Source organism: Nanorana parkeri, unplaced genomic scaffold (genome assembly GCF_000935625.1).
Source record: "Nanorana parkeri isolate BGI_ZX_2015 unplaced genomic scaffold, ASM93562v1 scaffold1964, whole genome shotgun sequence".
Classification (NCBI taxonomy): Eukaryota; Metazoa; Chordata; class Amphibia; order Anura; family Dicroglossidae; genus Nanorana; species Nanorana parkeri.
Window position 1 is genome coordinate 196,619 of NW_017308232.1, and position 15,913 is coordinate 212,531.

The window sequence follows — 15,913 nt, forward strand, 5'->3', positions numbered from 1 at the left end:
GCTCGACTGAGCCGAGTTGAAAGGCAAAGCTGGCCGAGTGGCAGGCCGATGGCCAGCCGACAGCCTGCTTCTGACAGCTGGGCAGAGCCAGCCGTGATCATACGGCTGGCTCCGGCCACTTGCAGAGAGATCAGCGTCCCTGGTTACCAGGTAACCAGGAACACTGATCTCCAGACAATCCAACTCTCCCGGGCGCTCTGGGAGTCTCCCACTATTAGATAGCGTCTCCCGGCCGCCCGGGAGAGAAACACTTTCTCCCAGAAAGGTTTACTCTGCTTGATCGAGCAGAGTAAACCTTTCCCTGCTTTCTTTCTTTTTTATTCTGACATGGAGCCGTTGGCTGCCGTCAGAATAATAATTACAAAAAAACTTCACCATAGGAATGCATAGCTAGATTCCTATTGGCTATTTCAATTTGCAATAGCCAACAGCAAAGAGCTATGCATTTCTATGGTGAAATTTTTGTAAAAAATTTTTTTAAGGCAGCAGAACCACCCAGCCAATAGAAAACAGTTGGGCGGAGCTAGCTGTGACTGCTAGCTCGGCACAATCGTTTTCCATTGTTTTTTTTCTACTTTTTTTGCTATACTGCTATTTTGCTATACTGCTTGGTGCCACAGAGGGACCGAGCAGAACAGCTGAGCGGCATTCGGCTATTTACTCACTGCTGTTCAGCATCTATGAGAATAGACCGAACAGCAGCGAGTAGCCTGCCGGAGGTTCGGCTTAGCCGATCCAAATGTTGGATCGGCTGAGTCAAACTCCTTCTGCACTTCGGGTCGGCCGAACATGCTGAGCCACACAAAGCCACCCGATGTACGGCTGATTTCAGCCAATATATGGCTGAAATCAGCCTTATAAGCCTGAAGTGAATAGCCGAACAGCGTTCGGCTCACTTCAATTCGGGTCAGTTGTTCACTCAGCTGCCTACGGCAGCTTAGTGAATAGGCCCTAAGACTAGCCATGCACCTATAGTTTTTGCTCATTCAGCCCCGTGGGCTGAACAAGAAAAAACTCTTGTGTTCTCCATCCATGTTAACAGTGTGAATAGGGGAATTCCCCCACCCCCCGGGGTATCGTATTCTGACAGGCAGTTACTGTTCGGTTGAGAATTTTCAGACCAGTTCGATTGGAAAATAATCTTTTGTTGAATGGAGGGATGCCAACGGGGCCGAAATTCAACCAGTGTTTGGCCCCCTTAAGATACTGGATCATAGATGACCCAGTTATGTAAATCACGTATTGTTCTCAGCTGTGTTTGCAAATATCTGACAGAGTTCAGCCCCCTCTTGCAGACTTTTACCTTGTGCTACAAAGTTACAATGTTGCAATCTAGATAGTGGGGAAGAAGAGACTGAGGAAATGCTTCCTAGTGGCTGCAGCAGACTGGTAACATAAATTCAGCCTAGGCAAAGTCTCTTGACTGAAGCTCATGAGCACCTTTTTAGTGATAAAAGGTAAAATAGTTTTTTTACAGAGAAACTAAACTCATGAGTTAAGCCTTTAAAATGCATTCAAGTACCTTAACTATTAACAAACATGTATCTTATTTGTGTATCATTTGGCTGTAAATCCTCAAATCATCTCTGAATTGGTGCTGACACTGTCCTTCCTTCAGGAGGGTGGCTACTTTTGTTCTGCATGGTCCCTGTGTGTTGTAAAGTAGCCATCACTCCAAGCTCACTCCTGTGATGAACTACAATGTCACAATTAGTTTGCTAATTTGGTATTGAGATTGTAGTCATCGCAGGAGCGAGCTTAGAGGAGTGGCTACTTTACAACTCACACGGGGAGAACAAAAGTAGCCACCCTCCAGAAGGAAGGACAATGTCAGCATGAATTCAGAGATGATTTGAGGGTCAACAGATGAGTGATACACAAATAAAGGTACATTTGTGTTAGTAGGTAAGGCAGTTACATGTATTTTCAAGGTTTTACTTCTGAGTTTAGTGTCGCTTTAATTTATAATGTTACGGTATATTGTGGCATGTGAGCAATGTACTCATGCAGATATGTAAATTGATTAAAAGTCCACTTTAAATTTAGAGTGTAGTCAATAAGCTAGCTGATTTTAATGCATGAACAGTACACTAAATAACACCTTCTAACATTGCCAAGACTATAATCTGGTGGGCCTCTATTTATCTTATGTCAGAAATGTTTTGGCCGGAGGTCTTTCTGAAGCTTAGAGGTCTCTGACAACAAGTCAGGGACATTAAGTAAATAGTAATTGAATCATGTTTACGGAAACGTCTAAGTGATTGTGTTCTTCTGATCTTTTGACATTTGAACTTCTGTTCCCTTCTGTTAAGCTACGTGCAAGTGTTATAAATAACAGTACAGTGTTTATTGTTATATGCCCAGCAACAGTGTGGCTGCATCAATGTAAAAGTGTTTAAAAAATATTATTTTAACTAGATTTTCCTTATTTAGTAATTCCATATAACGAAGGAAGGAAAATCATTGTAAATAAAGATGAATTGGAAGGTGAGTACAGCATGCTAGATAACATGTTTTATGTGTGTATGTGTGTGTGTCTGTGTGTGTGTGTATGAACACTGGGTGCTAGACAGGTCAAGAACAAGAGATAGCTGGGATATTGATAACCGTTTGTGTCCTTGGTAAGTACCAGATTTATCCACAGTCTTCACCTACTTTTGTTCAGCCGCTTCAGTGCTGTTCTAATTATATCTGTGTCAAGTAATGTATCAATATGTCCTTGTTTTATTAGATGTACTGTGTTCTCACTCAATGAAAGCTCTTATCACCTTCTCATTTAGAAGATGTCAAAGTGCCATCACCTCCAAGAAATGTTCATGCTTCTGAGGTCACAGAGGACTATGTTGTACTTTGCTGGGATGAACCAGATCCTCGTGGCAAGGAGCCTCCAAAATACTACGTAGAAAAGGTATCAATCCATTATTTTTTAATCAGCTATAATGCAAAATTGCTAAACACAATAGATGATAATAATGTAAAAAAATTAACCATTGTAAAAAATAATATCCTCCATTAAGCCTGTATTTTTATCTATTCACAGCACCACATGATGTAGTAATGGAAATATCAGTACATAATATGTACAACTGGACTACATTATGTTCTTAAATAGTATTTTAATGCCTAAAGGAATGATGGAAATGTTCTGACTGTCCTTGGGGGATCAGGAAGGAATGTGTCAAAATTGGCAACAGTTGCCCAGGATGTTTTGTTTGGTTTCCCTGGACCAAGGGTTGTTAAAGGGTGAACTTGAAGGACAGCATTTTTTTTCATCTTCTTCATTTATTTATCTATCTATCTATCTATCTATCTATCTATCTATCTATCTATCTATCTATCTATCTATCTATCTATCTATCTATCTCTCCCATGAAACCTCAATAGGGCTGATTTATTAAAGCAGTAGAGAATGTTAACTTTGCAAACAGTAAAGTGAATCTGTGTTCACTTGAATAAACCAGTTGTGCCACTACGAATCAATTTTTTTTGTTTCACTTACACATAATTGAGTATTCACATTGAGCATAGTTTCACTTTATTCCATGAGATAAGTGATGTTTACTTTGCTAAGTGAACATTCTCTACTCCAGCTTTTCTCAATCACTGGGACATGGCACCCAGGGGTGCTCTCTGGCTTTCTCAGGGGTGCCTTGACATTTTTTCAGATCGCCATGCCTTTCCATGGTGCACACAGGCTGCCTGATCCATTCAAAAACGGACGGACATTTGCCTCGGTCCGGGCCTGCTCTGCCTCCTGCCCTCTGCCATGTTGCCACAGTTGTGGCTCCTAAAGTGATGGTAGGAATCTAATATGATGGTAGCACTCTGATCTGAAGGGGGGGCTCAGGATTCTAATGTGAAGAGGGCTTCTGATATGAAGGGGGACTCCTGATTTGAAAGAGAGAATTTGATGTTACATGGGGAAACCCACATGTGTTTTTGTGTGGGGTTCCTACTTAAAATCCATTACATTTTAGACTGTGGTGCTTCAAGATTGTGCATACATATAAAGGATTTTGTGACTGAAAAAAGTTTGAGAAACACTGCTCTACTCAATAAATGACCCCATCTGAAAATAGATATGTTTGCTAACTATGTCACTATTTATTAGTCTGTTGAAGGAACCAACAAATGGGAGAGGATAAACCTGGAAGGACCAGTGTCTTCTCCGAGGCTTTCTGTGATGGATCTTCATAAAAACAAATCATACAGTTTCCGGGTACAAGCTGTCAACAAATATGGAGTCAGTGATCAATCCGAGGCTAGTGCACCCATCATTCTTAAAACATCATTAGGTAATTTCTGTTACTTTTTCTGAAAATCATTTATACCAATGCTGACATCTAGACCTGTGATATTGGGAGGGGGATGTCACATGTAGACAGAAGTAAATAAAGTCTTCAAAGTGTACTGTGCTTCACCAAAAGCCGATCTGTGTATTCTTTCAAGTTCTGTATGAATCCAAAGATCTCATATACTCTACATGTAATACTGATAAACAGAGCACACTGGATAGTGCAAGTTAAACTACTTTAATAAGTACAAAAGATAAAATTGCACTTACAATTGAGTGAATAGATCTGGGCCTGCCCCCTTCTTCAGAGTGTACATACCTGCTATGTTTTACCCGCACTATCCAGTGCGCTATGCACATATCAGTTTTGCCTGCACTATCCAGTGCCTTATGTAAATGTCCTTTTCAGTGCATGCTGTTTTTTGCTTTTTAGAAGTAAATAATATCCAAAACATATAGAGCTATTTATAAAAATACAACATAAAGACTAATAATGTGCCACCAATTATATTTCATCTTTAAATCTGAACTCCAGGCTGTATTGTCTGGCAGAGCTGTGTAAATCTCAGGACTGAATGGGAAAAATCCTTTAGCAGCTAATACTGATCTCTTACATGTATTTCAACTGTGTAGTTGGCTATTCAGCTGTAGTTCGGTTTTAAGAACATTAGTGCTAAAGAACTTAGTGAAAGATATAATTTGACTGATTGACTATGGAACAGGGACATTAAAATATTATTGATCACCAGGCCTACTCAGCTTAGTCACAGCAGAAAGGTACTTGTTAGCATCCATGCATGCCAAATTCAGAATATCTAGCATTTGTGAAAATTGGCTATAATAGCTTAGCTTGTGCATTTTTATGAAAATACAATCATAGGTCTTTCAAGTACAGCAAATAGTAATTTTGCATACAATTAAAATAGCCCAATAAAATAATAATCAAATGGCATTTCTATTTTCTGTAACAGTTCTTAGAGATGATCTGTCTATTAAATTAAAAATATGTAACGCAAGCCAAAACAGTTTTCTTGCTTAAGATAGAATGGAGAAGAGTTAGATGTTCTGTTCTATCAGGGTGCTATTTGTGTGCTCCTTGGGGAGACTTCCTCTCATGTTCTGTCCTCCTTCACTACCTGTTCCAGTGAGTTACTTTTTGTCTTGGTGACAAGTGTAATAGGGACAGGAAGTGAGGGGAAATCTCTCCAAAACGATAAAGTAATCAAAACCTAAGGAAGATGACGATCCTTCCCATTCTGTCCAAAATTGAAAAAAAATGTGGTTGCATTAGTTTAGTTTGCTAAATAGGTCAATTGAAATATTTCCCATTGCAGCTCTTCCTCCACCACCTGAGCACATTTTAGCACTCAGAGATACAAAGACATCTGCCCTAGTGCAGTGGGGTAAGGTTGAAGCTATTCCAGAGATTATTGGCTATTACCTTTACAGCCGAATGTTGGGTGAAGAGGACTGGCAACCAGTAAACAACAAGCCCCTACAGTCTACTCGGTAAGAGATTTTAATGGAGATATATATTTTAAAAAATGTGCTTGTATTATTGTAACTGTAGAGAACTAAACAAATCAGAGCTGGTATCTAACTGACTGCTGTTTATTACACAACAAATTTTCTTTCCACCACTTTTAAGATAACTATTAATGGGCACAGATTGATATATTATCTAGTTCTATGTCAGTTTGACCATGTACATATACTGAATGATCACAACAAATTGGCACAAACTACTGGAATGTTGATCTGTTGAGTTCCAAACCCCGAAGATTTTTCTTAAACAAAAACATGCTGGTAAAAGTTTTACTCCATGGACACATTGACTGGTAGATATGCATGTCAGATTAAAAAAAAAAATGATTGAGAGTATAAAAATTTAAAAACTTCATATAAGGATCCTTTAGGGCCAAAAGAGGAAGTTGCCTATAGCTCACCACTTTAAAGATGCCCACCAGTGCTACCATGGTTGGTTACTTCATCCTTGACAGTTATAATGCACTAAAAAAGATATATAGATCTTAGTTCTTTGAAAGGTGCCATATGTGTAATGCAAATCTTGTGAATTAAACTTAAAGGCATGCTGAACTGAGAGAAATACAGAAGCTATCATTGCCAACAAACTTCCTATAACTCTAGCTGACCCTGTGGCTCCAAAACCTTTTGTTGTTTACCCAGAACTAGTATACGGTTAAGTAATTCTGACTTTTTATGACGTTTGGGGGTTTTTTAGTCACATGTCGAAATTGATAAGATTTCTGTAATATTAGATGAAAAAAAGGACTGAATGTAGTAGAAGCCATTGAATAAACTGTTTTGTGGGGAGGGGACACCCTGGGCCAACCAATTGATAGCTGTGGTTGCGTTAATATTAACTCCATGCTAAAACAGTTAGTTCAACAGATATGCAGCTGTCACCTAGCAGCCTTAGACTTAAACAAGTATTGATCAGCACCTAAAATCCATCATTAATAGAAAATCTTCATAAGAACATTTCATTGCAGTACAAATACACTTGCATAATGAGATCAAAGTAAACACAATGACTTGTCATACAATTTCACATAAGGCTCAGCAATCAATTCCCATATGTTTACAATTCAGCCAGTATGATGAATGTAACTGTTCCCAAAACAGGCATTTAGATACTGTATTTAACTGAATAAAGCACTATACGTATCCGGGAATCAAAGTCACTGCTATGACTGCTGACAGAAAATGATCAGTCATGCATAAATTGTGCACAAAGCACAGTAAATTAGTTCCATATATGCAGGCCTCAGATGCACAATGATGGCAATCACAATGTGCAAAGGTAAGACTGCTGCTGCTAGGGGAAACAGCAGGTATCTACCCCTTCAGTTTGCTCATCAGAATAAATGAACCATAGAGGTAAACAGATTCCAAGAGTGCAATGAAGGAAATGAGGGTTGATTCAAAAAGACACATACAATGATGAGAATGCCTCTGAGTAAACATTTCAAGGCATTCCCATCGTTGTATGTGTCGAATAAGCAAAAAGGAAACATGATACACTCCAAGTGGCTTTCAAGTGTATTTCGACTTTTGTAGTCAAATTTGAGAAAGCCTCTCTATATGTCTGCTATGTGTATCTATTCACACAGCATACTGAAAAACAATTGATGTTTTGTTGCAGCAGGTAACATGGCTTGGTTCCAGGTTTTTTTCAGCATCTTCACAATCATCTGTTCTTATAGAAAGAATTCCTAACATTACAAAAGGAAGAGAAGCAAGTAGAAATGTTAACCCTTCAGAAGCCAAGAAACCCTAACCCAAGTAGAAGCAATTTAAACTGCAAGCATAATTTTTTTTAATTTTTTTAATCTTATGAAATTTGAATGGGAACATGTAACAAATATAAAATTAGGTGTTATCTCAATTTGGCTGCAAAAGAGGAAAAACACTTTCAGCCTGGTAGAGATGAGTGTGGAAGGGCTTTCTAAGTGCATGGTGCCGCTTCCTAAAAATCTTCAGAGAGTATCACATGGCATGATTAATCACAGCTTTTAATTTGTCGCAAACAAGCAAGGTTTCAGAGCCGATGTACTAGCTCCTTCATCAGGCAAGAGTGACAATGTTAAACTAAAGTAGTATTAAACTGTCAAACTGTTTTTGAATAATGAATCCAGATCAAACAAATAAACATTGCTCAGCAAAGTATTTGCTTTGGAGATGGAGGTATCAAAGCTAGAGCCCTGTAATCATTTTGCTATGGGTCTCTTTCACATACAGCCGTTAAGCCCCTACGAGTATGGATTGTGTCCATCAAACATTAGACATTACTAGATTGCTGGAAAGGTGAAATGTCGGCATGACCTTTTATTAAGTAAAGAAGGTAATCGACTCTTATCTATACAGATTTCAACAAAAAAGCTACTATTGCATAATACATAATTGCAAAATAAGTTATATTCAACTAGTGTATTGCTATATACTAAACCACATGGAGAAGCTTTAGCAAACATGAACACATTTGTGGAGTCTCTGGGGTCTATTCACTAAGCTGCCGTAGGCAGCCGAGTGAATGACCGACCTGAAGTGAAGTGAGCCAAACACTATTCGGCTATTCACTTCAGGCTGGTACGGCTGATTTCAGCCGTACATCGGCTGAAATCAGCCGTACATCGGCTTGCTTCACATGGCTTCGGGTCGGCCGAACATGCTCAGCAGAAGGAGTCCGACTCAGCCTATCCAACATCTGGAAAAAGAGTGAAAAAATTTTTAAAAAATTAAATAGAAAACGATTGTGCGGAGCTAGCAGTGACAGCAAGCTCCGACTTTTATCTCCATGGCGGCCGGGAGCAGGAGACTCCCGGGGGCATCAGGGAGAGTTAGCTGTTTGGAGATCAGTGTCCCTGGTTAGCAGGTAACCAGGGATGTTGATCTCTCTGCAAGTGGCCGGAGCCAGCCGTGAGATCATGGCTGGCTCCGCCCAGCTGTCAGAAGCAGGCTGTCGGCCTGCTTCGGCTTTCAGCGCGGCTCAGCTGAGCCGATGCATATGCGTTCGGCTCGACTGAGCCGCTCGGCCGGGTTCGGGAGCTGTATGGACTATAGTGAATAGCCCGTACAGCACCCCTTCGGTTCTACTGAACCGAAAGGGGTCCTGGGGCCGAAGCTAGCCGAATGATCGGCCGAAGCTACGGCTAGATCCTTCGGCAGCTTCGTGAATAGACCCCTCTGTGTTATTTCCATCAAACTATATCTATGTCCTATTCATACATCATGAGTCATTGAACTCTCTGAGGAAATGTAGTATCAATACAATTTACCATAGAAGGTTCATTAGTCCATATAACCCACACAATTTTGTGAGAATGCTAAATGCAATATTTTACTATGGTCACATCATACCTAGCAAAAGCTGTGGAATAGTTGATATTTATTCCCCATTTAATGACACAAGAGTGTCATTAAATGGGGAAATCAAACAGCAAGTCAGTGGCTTGTAGGAATGGTGTAAGCTTGAAGGATATCTAAAGGTAAAACATTTTATTTTTATTGTGGATAGAGTAGCGAAAGCTTAAATCCCGTCAGGTTTTTTCTTTTTGCCATAAATTCAGAAGTTTCATTTACATCCTGTCCTGGTGACAACTCATGCTTTTAGATTATCTCTCCCTTTCAGTCCCAGTAACAGTGATCACCAAGACAAACAGGGAGAGGGAATCAGGTTCCATGTGGTTTGCTGTGATTCTTCATCATACACAGGCAAAGCCTGTACTGTAAGGTATTCGCACATGTAAAGGAACACTTTACAAAATATTGTATTTTCAGAACTGTATTATGTCAATACATGTAACAATAGTTCATTCCAGGGTTCCATTTTTATTTCACTTGCCTTTATTTATGTCAGTCTCCACATTTACGTGCAGATCATTTTGTCCTGCAAAATTGACAGTGAAAGTGGTTGGGACAGACTATAATACTGGCAGGTATTCTTACAGCAGTCCGATTTTATTTCTGAGTATCCATATCTGATCTCTGAAGACTGCTATGGATGCTAATAATCACTTTATTGGTTTTACAGTTTTACATACAGACAGTGCTGGTCTCTTCTTCCCATTGCTTACTGAAAACAAGGAGTTTTCCTCTGAGCACTGTCATTATTCAGAGAAGGTCTTGTATTTTTTTTCAATGAATATTATGCATTCTCTGAGGTGGAGATTGTGATGTTATCTATCTTCTCCTCGCCATCTCCTCCAATCAGAGAACACTGTGGGGTCTATTCACTAAGCTGCCTTAGGCAGCCGAGTGCCTAACCGACCCCAGACGAAGTGAGCCGAACGCTGTTCGGCTATTCACTTCAGGCTGGTATGGCTGAAATCAGCCGTATATCGGGTGGCTTCAGGTCGGCCGAACATGCCCAGCATGTTCGGTCGACCCGAAGTGCAGAAGGAGTTCGACTCAGCCGATCCAACGTCTGGATCAGCTAAGCCGAACCTCCGTCAGTCTACTCGCTGCTGTTCGGTCTATTCTCATAGATGCCGAACAGCAGTGAGTACCGTATTTGCCGGCATATAAGACGGGTTTTTAGACCCAAAAACATCGCCCGAAAATCGGGGGTCGTCTTATACGCCGGGTATACTCAATGTAGCTTCGGCTACATAGAGTATACCGCGCTGAGCCAATCACGGCAGGCTTTGTATTAATGAATACAAAGCCTGTATTAATGAATACAAAGCCTGCCGTAATTGGCTCAGTGCTGAGCCAATCACGGCAGGCTTTGTATTAATGAATACAAAGCCTGCCGTGATAGGCTCAGCGTGGTATACAGTATGTAGCTGAAGGACGAAACCCGGAAGATGGAGGACACTGCGTGGATCGTGGACAAGGTAAGAGACTGTAATCCCGAGTGTGGCTCGGGGGTTACCGCTTATGGTACTGAAAATTAACCCCGAGCCACACTCGGGAATACCGCCATGGAGGTTAGTGGGTGCATTTAAACATTATTTTGGGCTATACTCATCTTATACGATGAGTATAGCCCAAAACCTATATTTTAACACAAAAAGTGGGGGGTCGTCTTATACGCCGAGTCGTCTTATACGCCGGCAAATACTAGAAATAGCCGAATGCCGCTCAGCATTCCCTCTCCCTCTGTGGAACCGAGCAGAATAGAAAAATAGTTTAAAAAGTCTAAAAAAAATTAGAAAATGATTGTGCGGAGCTAGCAGTGACAGCTAGCTCCACCCAATTGTTTTCTATTGGCCGGGCGGTTCTGCTGCCGAATTAATTTTTTTCTTCTGACAGCAGCCAACGGCTCCGATGTCAGAAGAAAAAAAAAACGAGCAGGGAAAGGTTAACTCTGCTCGACCGAGCAGAGTGAACCTTTCTGGGAGAAAGTCTTTCTCTCCCGGGAGCCTATTAGACTCCCAGAGCTTCCAGGGGAGGAATGACAGATGGCGTTCCTGGTTACCAGGGTCCTGGGGCCGAAGCTAGCCGAAGGATCAGCCGAAGCTACGGCTAGATCCTTCGGCAGCTTAGTGAATAGACCCCTGTGTATTTATTGAAAAAAATACAAGGCATTATCTGAATGGCGGCTGTGCTGAGTGAGACTCCCTGTGTTCAGTGTACAGAGGGGAAGCCGCAGGAGCGGCAGCCAGAAAAGACTAGTGCTGACTGTATGTAGCGCTAACAAATTAAGTTTTTTTGGCATCCCCAGAAGCCCTCCGGAGATCAGATATGGTTACTTACATTGAGCTAAGCTGGACCAATGTAAATATCAATACAAGATCATCACTGGAGGAGTCCTGCTTTAAGCAACCTGACAGCATAAACCAACCCAGTCAATACAAATGGCTGGGGGCATCTGATGAAGTCCAAACATGTCTGTATACACAAAAATACTTATCTGATTTTGCTAAAATTGCTATAACCCTGTTGGGATCATCTTGCGGCCATTTGTAGCCATCAATAATTTTACTGTAGGCTTACAATATTTATCAATAAGTGATCTTATTCTATTTAGGTTTACTGTTCCTGAGTTGCAAACTGGGAAAGACTATGAGTTCTGCGTGAGGGCAGTAAATGAAGCTGGACTGAGTGAACGGTCACCCGTATCAAACCCCCTGAATATAAATGAGGCTATTTGTGAGTATTCAATATTAAGCAGAAGCCTTCTGTTGACTCAGGTTATAAATAAGTCTAGGTGTAGATAAACTTCAGGAAAAGTAATGTAGTTCCATATATTATTGAAAGACTCTTATTCAGCATTTCTGTGAGCTTTTCCATACTAACCATGGAGCTATAGCTTGCAGCTATAGTCAGTATATGATTTAATTGCATTGGATGGGAGACTTTGGAGGAAGGTAGATTTTGGCAAGGAGGTAGAAAAATGGATATCCATACCTACTTATTGTCTACTTTTGAATGATTTTTTTTGAATTACCAGATTGGGATTAGATAGATTCATGTGTGGATAATAAAGTCAGTAAAACAATACATATAAAGCATTTTTTTAAATCTGTTTTAATGATCAAACCACATTAATGGCAGAAATATTAGATTCTTTACTTGCATAGAACTTTTAAACATGTCATGAGAAAAATATGGTGGCTGCCATTGATGCCTGCCTGCCATACTAACTCACTTGCTTCAGTGACCCGGACAAGTATATTGATAAGGACTTCTAAATTATCCTGATCTGCATACTTGTTCGGTGTCAGAGACTAAAAAATTATTGAAGCCAGAGTGTCAGCGTAAGAGTCGGGCAAATTGCATTTTCGAAAGGAGGTTTGCATTGGGAGCCTATTTCTCTCTTGACAGATATACTTTAACAAATTATTGCATGTTTAAATATAACAGCAGAATTTATTGGCCTTTTTCGCATATAGTATATTAAAGTAGAACTATGGCCTCCCATTAAAATATATGTGGTGCAGCACTTAATTATAAGGCAGCCGAGTGACTAACCGACCCCAAGCGAAGTGAGCCGAACGCTGTTTTTTCTTTGTTCACCTGCAAAGCCTCACAAGAATCTGTTGATCTTGTCAGTGAAGTCAAATGCAGCTCCCTGTGATGGTGTGGCAACAATGCTGCACTGCTCCTGAATTTATAGCAGAGTTGCCACTCTCATGTAGGCTGTGCCTGCTTGCACTGCAGTAGGATGAAAATTTTGCAGGGGATGTGACTATCAACATTGTCGCTACTTAATTCACAAGACTGCAGCTTGTCAATCATCAGCTGACCACACCTAGTCCTGCCCATTGCTTTCTGGATTGACAGCACTGCCTATGTTGCTGAAATCCTCCCACTGTGAGCTGCAGTGTCTGAGAAGAGGAGCAAGTGAGACACAAATTAAAGTGGGTTTGGCTCGGTCAGGGAAGATAACATATATTTTTTAGTATAGTAAGTGGATTTGGGACTTGTTTAGGCTGTCGTACATGAGCCTTTAGTTGTACTTAAACATCTTAAAAGTAATCTAGTTTTGTAATGTTTGCCCTGAATGCTTCTATAAGAAATTCATCTTACTATTATTTTTCTATTATTTTAGACTGTCCTTCTGCTCCTTATGATTTTGCTCTCCTGAGCTGTGGTAAAGATGAAATGACCATATGTTGGAAGGCTCCTAAATTTACAGCAGGGAGGGAAATTCTAGGATACTTTCTGGATCAGCATGATTCTATAGAGTTGTCATGGCGAGATGTCGGTAATGAACAGATTCCTTCCAGGGTTTATAAGGTATCATAGCATAAGCAATATTAGTACTTTTCCTTTACTATTTCGATCCTTAATGGAAATTTCTACTCAGTTTTTTTAAAGCAGCAGATGAAATGAAGAATGTGAATATAATTTATCTGTATATTTCTGTTTTTCAGATCTGCCATTCAAAAGTCCTACTCTGTACAATTCTTGGTCTCAAGGTAGTCCAGCTTTTGGGCCTAGCGGCTTGAGATTTCATATAGACATCTATTGGTCTGATACAAAGAGAAAGCTAGCAGATAATGTGAGCTGGAAAGCCAAGGAATAGGCTTTATGAATGGCAGATCAGAGGCTATAGATGTCAGCATTATTTGTTCATCCCCTTTAAACAAACCCACCGGGTTATCACCTTTAACTACAGGCACATATAGACAAAGATAAAGACATAAATACATTCAGGTTTGTTTTAAATATTACATCCCAGAATGTATTTTTAAATGCAAGCAATGTAGATATCTGAATTTGACTTGGTATCTGATTCATGCAGTCCCTATGCAGCAGAGCTCATGCAGGGGAGAGAGAAGCAGCACAAAGATCCAATCAGTTGTGCTGCAGTGCAAGGCGCATGCTGATAGAAGGAGAGCAGAGTGACAAAGAAAGAGCTCATATATATGTCTGCTGCCTAGCTACAGGGTGGGGTTGGTAGGAGACCTCTAAATGATGCTGCAGCAGAGAAAAATAAGGTCTTCTTCCCTGCCATATATGGATCTGCTCTGTGGCAGAGCTGTGTAAATTTAAAAACTTCAGAGACAGAAATAAAAATCCTTTGGCAGGCAAGCAGCTTCCCTACATATATGGTACCTGTTTATTTAGCTGTTTGCTTGGAATTCAGCTTTACATTTAAACAGTTGCGGAGCTAAGGAACAAAGGGCCCTGGTGCAAGATTTTTTTTTTTGGGGCCCCCCCTCCCCCCCAAAAAAACCCACAAACACAGCGCTCTCCTTCCGCAGCGCTTGGCCGGCTGTCACTTTCTCTCCTCCCCGCTGGGAGACGGAGACCTTGAAGAGAAATAAACATCTGAATTCCTTCCCATACTTACTTTAGTGATACATGTTGCTTCTTTATTTAAAAAGTACAAACCCTAGTTTAAAAAAATCAATGGAATAATTAGGAGACCTTTATTTCCAACAGGTGACAGGCCTAACTGAGGGGCATTTTTATGAGTTTCGTGCTCGAGCAATAAATATGGCTGGTGTTGGAAAGATGTCGGAGCCAAGTGATCTTTTTAAATGTGAGGAGTGGACAATGGCTGAACCAGGTAATACATACAATATTTATTGTGACAGATTGTAGTGGGGTGTTAGTCCTTTCTAGGGTTTCTCCCACACCTTTTCCTGCATGTCTGGTTTGGCTGCCCCTGCTTACTAGTGGATTTGAAATGTTAGGAGGGGTGGGGCAGTTGCAGTAGGTAAATCCAAGTGGTCAGTTAAAGTGGGTGACAATAGAATGGGAAAAGCGGCCACTGAAAAAGATAGCTACAAACACCTGACTGACTGAAACCTCAAGTATACTTCATGAAGCAATTACACTTCCTGTCAATTCTATGGATTCTGTGTATAATTCTTCATGCAAGACAATTTTATTGAAAAGATATATGTGACTGGATGTTTCTTAATTGATTGTGAGCTGTGATTGCAAGTGAAGATTCTGTAAAGTGTGTGTGCATCCTTGGAGAGTCTGCTGATAGTAAGGCCTGGAGTAGCCGTTACCCGACCAGTGACCCTCTGTGGGAAAGTTAGAGTGGTCTGCTCCTGGCCTGGTTTACAGGAAGACTATGAGGCTGTACTATGTCTAGGTCTTTGTAAATGTATGTTTGAACCGAGTTAAACATCCCATGGACCATGCAGATTGTTCAGAGGAAAGGTGGGGCTATCCCCCTAGTACCGCTACTTAGGTGTATGAGCATTGCACATGTACATATACTACAAGTAGTGAGTGAAGTTAGAGAAGTGGTCCTGCTACTAGGCCTTGGGTCAGCCACAACCAGACCGACCCTGAAGGCCACAAGCATAGTGCTACAAGTTTGTTATGAAATGCATGCCTAATATCTTTGTTTGTGAGCAAACAGAAATATATGAATGTTAGCCACATTGCCAACTGATATAGTATATGACAACCAAAATGTATGAGGTATTTTTTTTTTTTGATAGAGTATCATAGGGCTAGACACTATGTCAAATTGTTATTGCTATCTGTGTCCCTGCTGGAAAGATTAAACTCTCTATTTGTTCTGCTGGCAAATGTAGCAAAGACAGAAAATAAGGGAAAATCCTCCAATGAGGACACCTGTTCCTATGACCAATCTCCAAGCTTCAAATCCTGTTCACTTTGGAGAAACAGCAAAAAGGGCAGCTTTACATACACTTTTGCAAGGAAAATATATAACTATGT

At 40.6% G+C, this 15,913-nt stretch overlaps 1 protein-coding gene across 1 annotated transcript in view; it reads left to right on the plus strand.

Annotated features, from left to right (window-relative positions):
- Nucleotides 1-15,913, plus strand: part of MYOM3 (myomesin 3) — an 89,625-nt gene that overhangs the window by 47,443 nt on the left and 26,269 nt on the right. Inside the window, exons 13-19 of the mRNA XM_018572187.1 lie at nucleotides 2,434-2,487; nucleotides 2,781-2,908; nucleotides 4,112-4,295; nucleotides 5,629-5,803; nucleotides 11,790-11,911; nucleotides 13,314-13,501; nucleotides 14,654-14,780. Coding sequence (XP_018427689.1) covers nucleotides 2,434-2,487; nucleotides 2,781-2,908; nucleotides 4,112-4,295; nucleotides 5,629-5,803; nucleotides 11,790-11,911; nucleotides 13,314-13,501; nucleotides 14,654-14,780 — 978 coding nt within the window. The remainder of the gene's footprint in view (nucleotides 1-2,433; nucleotides 2,488-2,780; nucleotides 2,909-4,111; nucleotides 4,296-5,628; nucleotides 5,804-11,789; nucleotides 11,912-13,313; nucleotides 13,502-14,653; nucleotides 14,781-15,913) is intronic.